Source organism: Hirundo rustica, chromosome 2, assembly GCF_015227805.2.
Source record: "Hirundo rustica isolate bHirRus1 chromosome 2, bHirRus1.pri.v3, whole genome shotgun sequence".
NCBI classification, from domain to species: domain Eukaryota; kingdom Metazoa; phylum Chordata; class Aves; order Passeriformes; family Hirundinidae; genus Hirundo; species Hirundo rustica.
This window is the reverse complement of record NC_053451.1, coordinates 94,925,665-94,943,146: the sequence shown is the minus strand read 5'-3', so window position 1 is coordinate 94,943,146 and position 17,482 is coordinate 94,925,665. Positions and strand designations below refer to the sequence as shown.

At 35.8% G+C, this 17,482-nt stretch overlaps 1 protein-coding gene across 3 annotated transcripts in view; it reads left to right on the top strand.

Moving 5' to 3' along the window:
* MYO16 (myosin XVI) overlaps nt 1–17,482 on the top strand; it is a 370,295-nt gene that overhangs the window by 239,412 nt on the left and 113,401 nt on the right. For all 3 annotated transcript variants that reach the window (XM_040056866.2, XM_040056865.1, XM_040056864.1), the window contains exons 17-20: nt 9,866–9,977; nt 13,351–13,468; nt 14,243–14,314; nt 14,933–15,074. In XM_040056866.2, coding sequence (XP_039912800.1) covers nt 9,866–9,977; nt 13,351–13,468; nt 14,243–14,314; nt 14,933–15,074 — 444 coding nt within the window. The remainder of the gene's footprint in view (nt 1–9,865; nt 9,978–13,350; nt 13,469–14,242; nt 14,315–14,932; nt 15,075–17,482) is intronic.

The window sequence follows — 17,482 nt, the reverse complement described above, 5'->3', positions numbered from 1 at the left end:
TTTAAATGCTTGTATTTTGTCTGTAGCTAACCTATATCTGAGATGTTATGATTTCTACCTGAAGTTAAAGTAAAAATTAACTGATCTGGTAATGTTGAATTTTTAGTGATGACCATTGTGCTTAATCAGGGCTACTACCCTGAACTGGATGGGAAGGAGAGATGAGGACTGCAAAGGAAAAAGCCATATGCTGTTCACATGATTGTGCAAGTACATGGTTCATTGGGCAGCACTAATAAGGGGAAGGAAGGGATTTAGCTTGTTAATCCATGCTTCTTAATACAATGTCACATTAAATGACACCCACAACATGCATATCGATTGTGTTAGAGCTGGAACTTGATTATGAAATATCGCTTCATCCTTCTTTGACATTGGCTCTCTTGAGAATTTTCAAGCAACAAGGCATTAACCAATGAAGATTTTGTAATAATGTTCTGGTTTAGACTTTATATAACGACAAGTAGAGCTGAAAGATAAGTCTTTGTGGCTCATTGTGAAGTGTATCAGAGACTCCCCAGATGGTGCTGAGAGAAAAGTGCAATTGCTGTGTTGGGGCAGGGGTTCATCTAAGCTAAACAGCTAAATGCTGTGCTTTCTGCACTATGCCTAGGTCATACAGTTACAGTTCATGAATGTTTGTGTATCTTTGGAATCTCCATTGCATAGAGTAGAAATAAGTGTAAGGCAGCATTATATTAAGGCCTAAACATTATGTAAACAATGCTTGGGACAGCTTAAAGTCTAGGTCGCCAGTACTACTTATTCCCTCCAGTCTCATTTACACACCTCAGTCTGCCTTTCCTTCTTTCTCAGTGAACTAGAGCTCAGCATACAGTGTTCGCCTATGACTTCCAGTTATTAATATTTATTTTGATACTAAGATGCAACTGAAATCTGGGGGACAAAGCACAGCTTTGAAATTAGTTACTCTGAAGTGTTTTGCTGAATTGGGACAATACACAGTGGTGATATAACTCATTATTCTACTTCACAGTACTTGTAAACCTGGCAAGAAAAGAAACCAACTTCTTGTTTTTCCAGTGGCCTAAAGTCACTAAATATGATGTCATGATGGGCATGGTCTGTGTCTATTTTTGGATAAACTGATGCAGTATTTTATAGAAGCCGGCACTGAGAGCATACTTGTGTGTGCTTTTTAATGACACTTTATAATTAAGGTCAAGCTGTAAGAAAAGCCTTTACAGCATTAGAAGAACATGAATGCTTCCAGTAGGCATTCCTGTATCCATTCAGTCTGACTGATGTGCTCTTCTCTAGGCTATGGGCACAGTATTTCCTACCAGTTGCCTATAAAGTTGACTTGTGGAGTGGGTCATGCATAGCAAGTGACAAGTCGGTTCTATATCCTGCTTATCATCGTGATTAGAAAGATTTTGGATGCCTCTGTGTGAGGGGAGATACATGCAGGAAACCATATCCGGGATGAAGGCGATGAAAGAACCTGGTTCAATCATCTCTCTAAATTTCTTTAACTGGACAGCACATACTGGTTTTGAAGAACTATGCATGACTGGTTTCCATAGGCTTACAGCCTGATGTATTAAAAAAAACAACAACAACAACAAAAAACAACAACAACAACAAAAGAACAAACAAACAAAAAACCACCACCAAAACACAGGGATTAAAGTGAAAACTAAAACCTTCTGGCTTGGATAAATAAATATTATGTATCAGGATCTCTGTTTTAAGATTTTTGTTTTTAAAATATTTTGAATTGGTAAAGGAATATAAGGCTTTTATTTGTATGTCATTTTTGTAAAAGAAATAAGGGCTTTATAGACAAAATCCAGAATTTCTGATTTACAACATGGTCTGCAGTGGCTTGCACTACCTAATTAAGTATTGATAGAGAATTCTGTCTTTAGTGATTAGTTTGTCTTAAGTATTTGTTCTTTGGTCCTTCCATGTAAATCCTTTACCCAATAATTTTGAATTCCTTTTAGCAAAAAAATACACTATATTTTGTGTTCAATTGTGCTAGAGTTGATACTAATCTATTTCTCTATGGGTTGGTTAAGAGGTATCTTCTTAATAGCAGAGAAATGACATGTGAGCACATGGATCAGCAGAAGAAAGCACACCACAGAAAGTTTTAATTCCTCACAGGAATCAGTTGTCTCAAAAAGGAACAGGTTATGACATTCAGCTCTGCTCGTGCATTTAATTTCTTTTTATTTTTTTCTTTTACCAACTAAAGGAATATAAACAGAGAAAAATAATGTTTTTCTTTGCTCTTGGTTTAAAAAAAGCCTCCAGAGATCTGGTATACAAAGATCCAAGCCTTTGTATCAAGACAGGATCTACTGTGCAAACAGAGAGGTCCTTTGAAAATCTGTTGCCGCAGCTGCACAAAAGAAAGAAAATGTAACTGATTTGTGAGCTAATGCCAGGGCAGTTTCATCTGTGTTGGCATTCATATTCCCAGTTCTTATCAGGACCATGATTCTATCATTCCCAGATCTTGAAACTTGTGATTTTCTGCCTCAGGATAGTATTTGGAATAAGCAAAGTTTCTGTTGTGTCTTCCAGCCTTATTTTTTTTTCTTTTTTTTCACTTCATAAATGAAAAAAGCATAAGAACTAAAGTCTAAGTAAATTAAGTTTGAGCTCCTTTACTGTACACCTTTACCCAGAAGTCCAGTAGAATAAAGATCCTAACCTCCCAGAGTGATTATGTGCAAGAAAGGATTCTTTTTCAGTCATCCTGGTAGACTTATTGATAATTTCATGTGGAAGGTACAAACCATTTACTGTCTACATGCAAAATCAAGCTAAGTTGTATTGGCTTAGAGATGTTATGGTGGTCATAGCATGTGTCCTAACAATTATTTTGATCAAGCTTGCATTGGATATTTTCATCAATTCCAAGAGTTTGGTCCTTTGCCCCAGATCTTTTTTAAGTATTCCAGGTATTTTGAAGATATTAAAAAAAAAAAAAATCTTAAAAGAGGTTTTATTTGGTTTCTAGATCACAAAAGGTGATCAAAATGTCTGGAAATTTCCTGATGATAAATTGCTCATATCAGTTTTTCTTAAAATTTGAGATTAATTTCTATAAAATTTGAGTTTTCTAAAATTTTAAAAAGAAAGGTGATTTAGAAGTTGGTGTCAAAATATTTGTTTTCAAGATCAGAAGAAATTTACCTCCTTATAAGATAATAATGCAATGCTATTTTATCTACTAGCTAGACTAGTGGAAGGGGTTGCTGACCTGAGCAGAGGAGCAGAAATACTATCTTTCTGTTTTGACTCATCCTTTGGCAAGGGTCTGATGTTTAGGACTGTTCGGATTTTAGAACACTATCATCTCTTCAGATGTTGAACAATGTAAATTTCTGATCAAATTTTACTCGTCCTCAGATATCTTATGGCTCTAACACATGTAGTGAATTTTTGCATATTAGAGACTACTTGAAGGTCAAGGTAATGTCTGCTACAATTAAAGACCTATCTTTGCTTGATGTCCCACCTTTTTGGAGCCAAAATTGCTGATATTACATGAGATTTAAAAACAAACAAACAAACAAAAACCAAATCCCAGCTTATCTGAGCTATAAATTTGATGTGTTTCATAGGATCATTTTGACAGGGACTTCAGGGGTTCTCTACTGTACTGCCTGCTCCATGCAGGACCAGGTGGCAGATCAGATCATATTGTTCAGAGTTTTGTCAAGTCTTGAAAACCTCCAGGTATAGTTCTCCGGACTGTGGGAATTTCCATCTTTGTAATATCTTTCTCATCTGTAAGTGGCATTTAATGAACTGTTTTACTCCTAAGTCTGTTTTCTGATACATGTTTTGCTGCTGCTTTCCTCTGGGTTTTCTCTTAACTGGTCATGATTTTCCTGAAATGGGATGCCCCAAATCACACAGAGTAGTCCAGTTCAAGCTTTAACCGTGTTATTTCATGACTCCTATCTCAGCCTGCGTAAATAAGGGTGTTTTATATGATGATTAATTTTTTGCATTATCAAGGCATACTTGACTCTCATTTAGTTTATACTAGATGCTGTTCTGATGATCTACTGCCTAATCAGCCTTACCTGCCTTGCATTTGTACATCCAGTTATCCCCTTTGTATTATTCTATAATTGTTTGCTGTTGAATTCTATCTTCTTAGTAGTCATTTCTGTTTGAACTAATTCCTGGACAAAATATGCTTTCATCTGATATCTGTCACTTTTTCTTACCAGTAAAGCAGAATACTCTTATTCAGCCCCTTGCTCTTCTGTGCCATTCTGTTTTTATGGTCTTGGTTGCGTTGTTTCTTTGATATTAAAGATATGTCCTCTGTTTCTAATCTGAGCACAGATTGTTCTGAGTATAAACGTATAGGAGGTGAAGCTTTTTGCCTGTAACCTGAGGGGGTTTTAACTGAAGATCTCGATTCTGGTTGCTGAAATCCTTATTACCACAAGCAGCATTTACTTCACTATCATCTATAATAAAGTTTCAAGACTTTTTTTGTACTGATTTTGTACTGTTTCCCTTATATCAAACCTGCTATAGTCCGGAAAGCTGTACAACACAACGGAGCACGCATTCTTCATCAGGAGAGGAGCCAAGTGGGAAGCAGCTAGATGCTAGCTTAAAAATAACCCCAACTGCCTTTTTTAAATCATAGGGCTTTATCCTAAAATTTTGCAGTGACTTAGAACCACTTAACGATATAATCCTACCAAGAGTTCTTTTAATTATGCATGAAAAGATGCATTTACTTCAGGAAAGTCCTCGGAAAAGAAGTGCCCATCTGGCAAATCCACAGTTCATCTCCAATTGAAACCCAATCCTAAATGTCCAGACAAAAGGGAATTTCTGATGAACTGGTCTCAACCTACTAATCTCTTTCAGACAGTTTCCCTGCCAGATATGTCTTGAACCATTGCAATGAAGTAGATATTTCTGTATTGTACAGAGTAATATAAGTGTGTGGCATAAAATGGCGGCTCTTACAGTATACACTTCAGGTGTCAGATTCTACAGATGTAAAGTGGTTAGGATAATGCTTTGGTAATGTTTTACCTACCTTGTTAGTGAAATATCAAGGATTATTATCAGATTTCAAACTTGTTTCTTTTTGTCTTTTCACAGATTTTATAGAAATATAGCAGTTCTAAGAATAAACAGAAAATTACAATAATTTTTTATGATGAATGGGCCAGATGACTGATAATAATACTTTAGGGTTACAGTTCTAAAGAAAATAATGTAAATCGAGTATTTTTTTACTGAGTTTCTATTAGCAGTAAACTGGTAGTCAAAACTTTCTTTTTAGTCTTTGCTTGTGTTAGCTAGTTGTAGCTTTAGTTTCATTATTAGCTCAATCATCTAAGCAGAGGATTAATTACTTGAACAAAGTTTTTAACTGGTGGCGTGATGTAGGAAATTTTGTAACACGATAATGTCACAAAAGTTCAGTATTGTTCAGGTAAGCTGACATATGGATTTCTTCTTCATATTTGAGATCTGTGTACCAAATATATAAGTCAAATAATTGTGGTGATGTGTAACAATTACAATAAGAATGATAAGGTAAACAGGTGAGGTAATTACAGAATTACATGTTTAAGAATTGAACATCATACTAAGTACTTTTTTATGCCCTTGGTTGTACGAGTCACACCCCTACCTGAAAATCTGATCTATGGTGACATTCTACCGATGGTTCAAAAATGGTATATTATGATAAGCAATATACTAAAAAATTACTATGATTTACTTTTTCTTCTAAATAGCTTTTTTTTTTCTTTTAGTGACTGGAATAGATGAAATTGCTATAGTGCTGCAAATTAGAAGTGGAAAAAAATAAAAAACAGAAAGAAAAAATACATAGTCCCTTGCTTTTCTCAAGAAATTGTATACCATTATGCTTTACTGAAACTGACTATACTATAATTCAATTAGTTTATCTTCTTTAAGAAAAGATGTTTTGTGAATCAGTGACTCTCTTCTTTTTTGAAATAAAAATCACTGACCATGTCTTTAAAACGTTTTTGTGTGCTGATAAACTGTCTGTTAAAAGTACTAGTCGGATAAAAATGTCAGCAAGGGGTAGCATTTAAACAAATAGTTACACAGTCAGCAGAAAGGGGTTAATTACTAGAGCTGTGTAAACTCCTTGCTTTTTCACTTCTGCAACAGATATAAATACTATTTATTTGATAACCTTCAGTTAAGAGACTCAACTTCATCCAAAATCTGAGAATCCTTTTCTAAAGCTACAGCAAAGTAATGTGAATGTGCATTTGCAGACTGAATTTGCACACAGTGATATGCCAGTAAGGCTAGCAAAACTGATCTAAGTAAGCATAAAACTGGTGCACAGCCTGTGCAGCTATTGTGGAACATGAGCTCTGCATTATATAGCAGTAGGATCTCTTTTAGTAGAATTCTCAGCAACAAAGGATTCAGGAGTAACCAGATCTGGTTTATATTTGAACACAGACTATTTTGTTGGAAACTTGCAGGAACAATACACACACTCAAGTAATATGGTAGGTTTTCATGGGTATAGTTCACAATAGCAAAAATCTAAGTAAAAATAATAACTAAAATCCCCATGGTAGGTTCAAAATATAAATTTTAAGCAGTTTAGTTCCTCTTCATCACAGGCAATGCCATTTTGCCCAGGCCACTTGAAAGTCAAAAGACAAAAAGGCACTATAAATATGAAGAAAGATACACATCCTGGGAAAAAGTTGACATTTTATAGAAAAGTGATGTTTCGTCAAGCAAGGAAAGTTTATTATTATTGGGACTTTTGCACTGTGACACATCTCTTTCCCCTTTCCTTAATTTTGTAGGAGAGGTGACAATTTAAGATTTGTTCTGGACTCTAGTTCTTAAACTAGACAAATAAGTGACAGTAGTAATGTTGACACAAACAGTATCACAAACTTGTTTAGTGCTCAATATCTTTAAGGTGGAATGAATGACCTGCCAGGGAACTGTTTTAAAAGAAAATTAAAATTCAATCCAAAAGTTACTAGGTTTCTGAGGAGAATTAATTTAATAGTTAGGAAAATGTGTTTCCTTGTATGGCTAGAATATATTATGTTACATTGTATATTTCCTACATTTCATGAGGGTTGCATGATACCCTTCCACAGTTCCAAGTACTCTAAACAATTAATCCATCCTTAATATGAGTATATTCTATATTATAAATGTATAACTGTCAAATGTGCAAATTTCAAAGTGTTTCATATTTTACTAGTCCTTAAACAGTTTGGAAAATGAGTTGGACTCATGAAACATTATAAAATAATTTAATTGCTTTTAGACTGGGGAAACTAAATTGAAATGCATCTTAGAAAATGTCCAACTTCATCCCTTTCCAAGAGCACCAGCACATCTGCTGATGAAGTCTTCAGGACATGTATAGCTGGGAAGGTCAGATTCTCTTCCAACAGGCAAGTCCCAGCAGATGCTGCAGTTTATGGATGGTTTGTTAGAGCCACAGGCACCTGGTTTGGCAGGTACCCATTTTGCCCCCTGCTGTACCAGCGGGCGCTGTGCTGAAGGCAAGAGCTGGCATGTGTCGTTTCATGCCACAGCTCCGCTCTTTCCTCTCAGAGACTGAGTGTTCTGCACCACTTTGCTGTGCTGCAGCCTGCTTTCAGAGGTGTGGGGAGTGCTCACACAGCTTTTTGCAACGCTGGTACACACCAGCACTTCAGCTGTGCTAAAGAAGTGCTGGTTAAATGGGGTTGCTTAAAAAGGAGAAGTGTGGAGTATTCTCTTCACAGAACAGGAAAGACTACTCCCTGCTCAGTACAGAGAGAGACAAAGAGTTATATAGGGAGAAAACCATTGAGGAGGAGGCTTTTTTCGCAGAAATGGCCATATGCTTCCAACTCCTACAGCATTCGACAATAGAATATTTAGACAGCAGAGTGGCTGCTGTAAATCTCCTAATTATGGATCAAAAGTGCCACCAATTCATGATGCATAACATGTTACTGGCATAGCTCATGCAGCAGTTCAGAAGAGTGGAAATTTTTCTGACGGATTAACCTTTACACGAGTAGGTTCTATGCCAGATTCAGTATTAGAGGTATTCTAGGTTCCTTTTGAACCTACAGGCAATGCAAAAAATCCCCAGGAAAAAAGAAAAAAAAAAAAAAAAAAACAACATAAAGCTAGCTATACTTTGCATCATCTGCTCTAGCAGATTTGACAGCTGTGCTATCATTTGTACCTACCTCAGTCTGACAAAATTAATGTTTCAGTAACCTCGAGGAACCAGTGCTGAGCTCCGGCAGTGATGCTCACACACCCACATTCTCAATGGTTTGTTAACAACCAGCTTTAACCACTAATGTGAGAGGCTTGTTTGTACTTGAGATATCTGCTGAGTTAGTCCTCCTGTGGGTGCAAAAGGTACTTATGCACCCGGGCACACATTTTTAACCCCATCATTCTTCTGCCAACCTACTGGGGTAAATTGGGCCATTATCACTGTAAGGGGAATCCACACTGGTAAATCTGGTATGGATTTACTAAAAATGCACTTTGTGTTTCATTATGGGTACTATTTAAACCTCATTATCTGTTTAAAAAGTGCAAAAACTAAATAACTTTTCCTACACATATTCATGTTAAAGGGCACCCTTTTAAGAACTACCACCCCTACTAGAGTGTTACCAGACCTTCTGTGGTAATAGAAGTTTATTTTGAAACTATGTCTCCTCCACAGTGGTATGAGAACATGATTGTAAACAAGAATCGTCAAAAATTTAACCAGTATTTTTTCCCATATTTAAGTGACAGATTATGGACTGAACATCAATAGAGAGCAGAATAATTGTGGGGAATTTTTTTTGTCATTTTGGTGAAGAGTGAGGGTTGGGATGTGTGTAGATTGTCCAACTTTGTTGGTGTAGTAATAATGTTATTTGGACAGAGGGGTGGAAAGTTATTTTTTTAATTTAAGTGACACTTGTGAAGATTGCAGATGGTGTGATGAATGTGTATTTTAATGATTATGATAATATAATGAAAACAATAAAAATCTTACATTGTCAGCATTATGTAATTAGAAGTCAGATCCTGTAAGATATTGAGATGCTTTATTCTTAGTGATTTCAGCTCTAGGAGGATATCTGAATACTTTTAAAAATACAGACTTACTTCAAGAGAGTTAAAATAAATTGTTGTGAAGGCTAGATTGCTGCACTTTTCAATAATCTGTTTTGCTAGTTTGTGATTAATCTGTTTTGTATTATTACTCTACATTGCTTATGGTCTTTTCTTTCCTGAGCTGCTGCACTAGGTGTCTCTCTTTCTCTCTGCTAATCATTGTTTTGGGGAAGGTACATAAAATTTCACTGCTGTGCAGCGTGTGAATCAGTACAGCTTAAGGGCTGTACGCTTACCTGTGTACTTGGTTACCGCTTCATTTTGAGAGATGTTTAGTACACCTATCACCCATTCAGCTGCTGGGGAAAGGAATGATCATTGTGGCACTTAAGGGCTGATCTATTCCCTTGTCAACAAGAGGGGAATTTAAAGCAGTCAGAGTTATCAGAGGTTCTCCTCAAATCTGCCTTGTGAAGGGGAATCTCTGGCAGTGCAAGAGTGGCAAAACTGGCAGTGGTATAAATCCAGTCTGAACTCTCAGCTTCCATGTAGAGCTAAAGTTGGGGTTGGGGGGTGGCTGAAACAAAAGTTTGAGAAAGAAATACAGAACATTCTGCCATGGGTACTGCTCCCTCCAAAGGCTGAGAAAATCTGCAATGAACTTCTGGTTAGAAATGTAAAGCTGGACTTTACCTTCTAAAGTTTGACCATGCACCAGCCTTATAAATACCAGATATGCTGTTTTTCCTCTGTGCAGGTATGTAAGCCAGTCTGCATCAGAAGAGATGATGTTAGCAGCCAACCCGGAAAACAGGGAGAAATTAACCATACTAAAACAAGCTCTAGGTGCTCTGGGATTCAATAGCCTGGTAAGTTACATGAGCTTATGTTATTTGGGGCTAAAATAATCATATTAGTTGAAAGCAAGCCACAAGTAACTCTCACAGATAACCTTTTGTGGGGAAAAGAGGTGCCTTTCTAGCTTGCTTTTTTTTTTTTTTTTTTTTTTTTTTTTTCCCCTCCAATCTCCCTGTTAGTTAAGACCTTGAAACAAATACAGCACTGGTTCACTCCAGGGAAATTACTGTAATCACTTTTAATTAGACACAGAAGCAACAACGTAAATCTTTTTCGTTCTTAAAGATTCACAAAACAGCTTCAAGGTATAATACTCTGAACAATTAAATTACATAGATAAAAAGAAGCAATCAAATCCCATATGACACTTCATAAAAGCCATGGAATTTTTTTCCTCTTCCTGATTATCTCCCTATCCTTTTTAGTTTTGTGAAACACACATATGCTAACAGCACCTGAAAAGAAGTAAATACTTATTTAGGCAAGGAAAATTAGAGCCAGGTAACTTAAAAGAGCTGACTTAATTCGCCAAAAGCAACAAGAAGGTCGGCCTGCTGTTTGTCTTTAATTCTATGAAACTAATGAAGAAGATAATTTGGAAAATTAATCAAGAACAGGTTCCGGAGGACAGAGGTGTGACAAAAATCAGAAGAAATAGAAGGATGAATATAAGAACTCATGTAAACTGTCTACCCTTCAGGATACTACAGTGTTTGACAACCCCCCCATATGTCTTACCTATGTATATGCCTAGCACACTGTAGCTGGAACACTTCTGCAAGAGAATTAAGCAATATTATATTCTGCAAGAATATAAGCAATAGTAGTTTTAGAAGGAGGTAAGAACTTACCCCTGTACAACATCATTAGAAAAAAAGGAGAAAAAAAGTTAGTGCAACTCTAAGTTAAAACATCATCAAAAAAGACAGATGGGGAGCACTTGTAATAAAAAAGGATCAAGGACTATCAGCAAAAAAATTGTACATCTGCTGAAGCTATTATTTAGCTGGGAGATAGACTTCTGTGGGGGTGGTGGTACATCATGGAGCTATTTGGTATTCCCTAGTTAAGGCAGTAAAAAATGTCACCTTTCAATGTAATGAAGAGTAGGATTTATTTTCATTAATGTTCATGAGTCCATGTACAAAATTGAACAAACTGGCTATATTTGACAGTATTATTCCTTGCTCTTAGTGGCTCAAGCTCTGTACTGGTAGATTTCAATAACAGAAGGTCCAGACCCTTCTGGATTTAGCCCAGTGCTCACAGTTTCATGGATCTCTCTTGCTCTTTCATTAATGTTTCTGTTCTGTTGAGGAAGGGGTTCTGCCAATAAGTAAATAATTGAATATTAAATGAATCATGATTTAAAAGCCTGCAGTAACCATCTGAGAGTGCTTCATATACAGTATTCTTTTGAGTCCAGCACTTCATGTCGCTCAGAATTCTTGAAAAGAAGTTATCTCTCAGAAAAGTGTCAATATCCTGAAGGCTGGTCTGTATTCAGGCAGCATAAGAATAATTTAGGGGGCAAGAAATCTGTGAAATTCTGAAGTACCGCAGGCTAATCCTCTGTGTTGAATGTTAGAGGGCAATATGTAGATAAAACACGTTCCTAAAATTTCTACCCATCACTTCTGAGGTACATGGAGAGGCCTGTATGTATCATTCCTTGACTACCTAGCCACATTTAATGATAGAGTAGAAAATCTTTTTTGAAGAAGTGCATAAAAATTCCTTAGCAGTCATTAATGATATCTTCCAAAGTATGTTAATGTTTATTAAAAATAATTACTGTTTTAAAGATGGGGGAACATGCATCTTATACAATGAAAAAGTGTTTGAGAATCTGGAATGTGAAACATACCTGAGACCTTAACAAAATCACCAGAATCAAAAGCTATCCCAGCCCATTGCCATTCAGTGCTGCACAATCATCCCCAAAGCAGTTCTGAATGAGTTAACCTACAAGCAAGGGGTGTGCAGTGCTACTGTGCCATTTCATCTTGCCTAAGATACCATCCCAAGAAGCAGAGTATAGCACCCTCGTTTGAATGCTATATTAGCATAACTTCTCCTATTTTAAGAGTTGTCTTGTTCAGACTTTCTCTGTATGTCTTGGATTTTTTTGAATCTTCAGCTTTGGTATTGTGTAATACTAAAACACACTGTTGCCCTATTGACATCTGTCTCATACAGTAAGAGATTGACATTCCTGTCTTAAAGTGTAGTTTGGAGAAGCCAACTTGCTTAAACAGTGCTGGAGAAGTTATAGCCTATCCCAGAAGGACTGTAAGATTTTCTAATGCCCTTTGATGATTGGCATATTTCTCAGGGAAAGGAACATGCAGAAAAGAAGAGAACTTGAGGGGAAAAAAAAAAAAAAAAAAAAAAAAGAATGTATTAGCTAAGTATTTCATTAGTAATATATTTATAATCTTAGTCTGAAATTCTGATAAGTGAAATTTCTCACTATCACTTCTGCAGTTTCAACACAATCAGGTTCTAAGTATTATTTTTCAAAAATATTTCAAGAATTATCAATTAACTTTGCTGTACATAATGCCATGTAACGTTATAGTGGATATCAAGTTTCCTGTTTTACCATTTTAAGAAGCACCACTGTTATAAAACTGACCTAAAAAAAAACTTCCAAAAACACACAATGCTTTCCATATTTTAGTATTTAAGTTTCATATTCCATGGATCATATTTTTCCTTGAATCTAAAAATATTTTAAATATAATTAACTAATCAAAACAACTGAAGAAAGTTAGTTTTCTTCTTGCTGTGATAAAAATCAGGCCAGGAAAAATCTGCCCCTAAAAATAACTACTTCACAATCTGAGACATCACAGAAGAGTATGCAATTCTGGAGGAAAAGTGTGAGGATAAGGAAAGTTGCTTTTGTTTCTTTCCGACCTTAATTACAGCTTTTAATTCTGGAAACCTATAGAGCTAGACACTTTGTTTGTGAATTCAGTTGGCTGAGGCAACAAAACCCTTGCTGTTCCCAGGTACAGAAATTGTCTCAACGAAAATTCTCCATGGAAAAGATATGTTTTATTTCTTGCAGAAACTATGCATTCATTAAAGATATTTCAGTATTTCTATCACATTCGGAAAAGCTTTCTTAACCTAGAGGTTAATGTGACTTACAGCAAAACAAAGAAAATAAAAAAATTTTTTTTTTGGTTCATGTCCTAGCTAGGTTCCAGTTTGATTTCAAATTCCCTATTGATAATTCACATGTGAATGCTTTTCAACTTATCAAATGCTGGTGATACAAACTAACAGAATTTGTATTTTTATAAAACATTACCTTTCACTGGTGTGTCCAACAGATCTTTTCTTTATTTTTAATTCTGAAAATAATGTGTGCAGGAGGTGGAGAACCTGTTTGTGATTCTCTCAGCAATTCTGCATCTTGGAGACATTCGCTTTACGGCTCTAACAGATGCTGAGACAGCATTCGTGTCTGACCTGCAGCTACTGGAACAAGGTCAGTAGGACACCACCTTGGAGCATTGCCTGCTTGGTCCCGCAGCGGGGAAGTTGCACTGCTCCACCGACAGATGGAAACACAATTCCAAGGAGACAAAAATAAATGACTTCTGAAAATTCCTAAATTACTGTGGGAAGACAGCATCCAATTGACTTGGACGTTTTATAAATTACAGATTTTTATGGGATGAAATAAAATGCCGGTATTGCAAATTAGCTCATTAAATGTCATATTTAATGCTATTGTTTGCCAAAAGAAATTGTACAGTGCACTTTGTGCAGTCTCGTTTTGAAATGCTTTTACACTGCTTGTTGACAGCTGAACAATTTGCCTTGAATTTAATTCCTTACATTCAAAATCTGTGTCTTAAAAGGGTCTCTTGTTTCTGTGCTTTGAAGTTTGCCCTTGTGGTTACTAACAAATCTCCTCCAAGTTCCTTATGGATACAGAATGTCAATAGGTAGCCTACCTTCACTCTAATACCACAGAAAGTCTGCCAAACCCTGGGGAAAGTCCTGAGAATCTTTGAAGGAAAAAGCAAGCTGTAATGTAATATACAGATACATTCAAACTACACAAAGTACTGATTATAGTAATCCTATTTTGTGTGTTGGTTAATTTTGATTACTCCTGTGACAGCACCCTTTTTTTTTTAATGTTTGGATTCTTTCACTATTCAAAAAGAAAGCTACAGAAGAAAATCTGTTGTAAAAAATGAAATATGCAGTATAGCATGAATCAGTCTTTCTTTATATTTTCTTTACCTTTCAGTGGCAGGCATGCTGCAGGTTTCACCAGATGAGCTTGCTTCAGCCCTAACAACTGATGTTCAGTATTTTAAAGGTAATCTTTTCCAAGCTTACATTCTCATGGATCAGATGTGGTGGCATTTTGAGCCTTCTGATTTAAAAAATTTAAAAGCTGTAGATTTTTGTTTCTTATTCCTTGTATGGTCCTGTAAATATTCCCTCTGAGAAATATGTAGGCTTATCTGCCATACAGTAAATCAGAATGGGCCACCAAACTAGAAATGCCTTTGTAAGATGGAACAAAATAGTTTCACACTGTGATGCGAATGGGCTCCTAACTTGATTAATATTACAAAAGTGTATCAAGATAACAGATTATATATAAATAGAGAATATTAGTAAGAACTGTAATCAACAGGAGCATCTTGGGGAAAAAAAAATCTGAAAAAAGTATTTTCAGTAAAATATTAGTTCTGTGTAGTACTCATACACATTTCTTTGGAACAAAGTATAAAGGCATGTATTTCCAAACTTAAGATCTTTTGAGTGTTGACAGTCTTCTCATCTTGCACTGGAGGCTTCAGAGAAAAACTAACACCATGTAAATGTTTGGCAAAGGAGAAGTAACTGTAGCTAAATTTACTGTAACTAAAATTACTTAAGGCGAAGTTTACAGCACACTTTCATCTCCATTTTTTGCTTTTTCTCTTAGGAGATACGATTGTTCGGAGGCATACTATAGAGATTGCAGATTTTTACCGGGATCTCTTGGCAAAATCTCTATATGGTCGCTTATTTAGTTTTTTAGTCAACAAAATCAACTGCTACCTTCAAAATCAAGACGAGAGTGACAGGTAGGAGTGCCACTGGAAACTATTAGGTATTCCATTATCTGTTCAAATTCAGAACCATAAAAGAAACATGATTGCATTAAATGGCAATTTAATGGAATTAAATTGCATTAAATGGCAGAATTTAATGCACACTGATAAAATTTTAAAGAATTTTATAAGCTGGCAGTGATGCTTGGATCTTTGAAACTCTTGCCATTCCTTCTAGTTGTTTCTATTGTGGTGTATTTGTTTATTTATTTGCTTATACAGGAGGCCATTGTACTTCATACTAGATTGGTAGTTTCAATTCATAGCCTTTTAGGACTTGACAGTACGTAATGAGCTAAGTCTTTCAACATGGAAAATGCTTCTTGGTGCTTTTTTAACGCAGAACGTACTTGTTCTTTCTTCCCAAAACAGTGACCTTAGCACAGGGTATTAAATCCAGAATTTTATTCAAAGACCTTCAAATGAATGTTTAAACTTAACTGATTTAAATGTTCTAAGAATGTTCTCTAGGTTGGCATCTTCTAAATTTGATGCTGTTGCTATCCAGCAATCCATGGTTTCTTGGAAAAATGAATGCTAATTAATGTGCATCAGTGGAGCAGTCAAGAAACAAATTAAAGGAACAAAAAAAAAATTAAATCTCAGTAGAATCAAAGTAACAAACTACGACAGTAGACCTAATTAAATGATCATATGCATGTGACAATCAAAGTTCAATGGCTCATATGCTCAGCTGAGCTGTCTTATGAACATGAAATACAAGTGGCTTGGAATTATTGGTAAATAGCAATCCACTAATGACAGATGTGGGACTTTCATACGTGTATTTTCTTTATATCATATCTCTGTGGCTGCATAGGACAAGTGTTTACAAGGTGCCCTCTTGTAGAGTTTGAGGACTTCACAATCTCATTTTTATTCCTATTCATAGACCAATTAGTGACAAATCTCTTCTATGGGTCTAGGTAAGACAAAAATTGAGCATGCCTGAGTAACTCAGCTTTCTGCACCTGAAATCTGTCATTATATGTACACCACCAGTGTGTCTCACTTCCTGCTGAAGGCAAACAGAAGTAACATGGAATGATTTTACTTGTCTGTTTGTGACACTAAACTGGAGCAATTTCCAATCCATGGCCTAATTTGACAATCTCTGTATTTGATAAGGAAGGGAAGTATCATGAGGTCACAATTCTTCCTCATTCATTCCTGGAATTCACGGAACAGAGGCTTCGCTCAGTGCATGTCTGTGACAGACAACAATCCAGCTCAGGCATTTCTAATTACAGTGAGCTTTTTTGTAATGATTGTTAAGAAAGAAATTTAGAATTGATATATTAAAAATCCATTAAAATTATTTGAAATAATTTTATAGTGTGTAATTTTACAATTGAATATCTTACATTCTTTCAGAATAGGGTATTGTGTACTTCTGTTGTTAATACAAACGTGTATTTTTTAGTTCCATAGAATCTTCAAATAATGAAAGTCAAAGTTGTTTGTATAATGTCTATCTTGTAGTCTCCTTTTAGTGCAATCCCTAGGTAGAAGAGGTGACCTCTACCTTGTGAAAATATTTGTCAGTGAAACTATTTCTACCTGTGAGGTAACTTGAAGACTGTGTGAGGTTGTAAGTCCCAGCTAAAACAGGACAGCTATTTGACATATCAGAAACAACGACTTTGCACAAGTTTCCTCTGGCCACATATTATACCTATGGTTGAAAAGGGGCAGTTCTTCATGTAGGCTGGTTATAGAAAACTAACCAGCTCAGGATTAATTGTCAGTTCTTACAAGATATACTAAGCTTTATCAGGCCAAAACCAGCTTAATTTCCTTTCCAAACTTGAAGCTAAGTAGCTTATTTTAAGTGGAAATAATGTTGATCATCCTTAACTGATATATATTTCAACCTCAGCTGGAGCACATACAGCTTTTTTTTTTTTTTTTTTTTTTTTTTTTTTTTTTTTTTTTTTTGGTGCAGCCTAATCATATTGTTTAAACTGGAGGAGTAAATCAAGGCATATGCAACTTGCATCTAGAACAGTTCTAGATGCAAGTTGGATTACTGCAATGAATTTGTGATTAGTGGGTCAGATTTACTTCAAATACATCTGAGTAGCTATCATTTAGCAGCATTGTATCTCCAGTTTGATGCAGTTTTAGTAAACCTCTGCTGAAATATCAACTAAAAACATTTACCTTATGTGACTACATAAGTCTGATACATTCCAGGCCACACTTTATTCCCCTTACAGAATTACTACTTATCAGATGGGATGAAGCCTTCATCAGGAGCCTGGAATAAGATTTCTAATTCAGTTCTCTTGTTCTGTTGTGAGGCAGCTTAGCTGTGCTTCCTTCAGCCTTCAGTGAGAATTTATGAAGCAATGAGATTAGATTTCTTGGCTTACAAACTC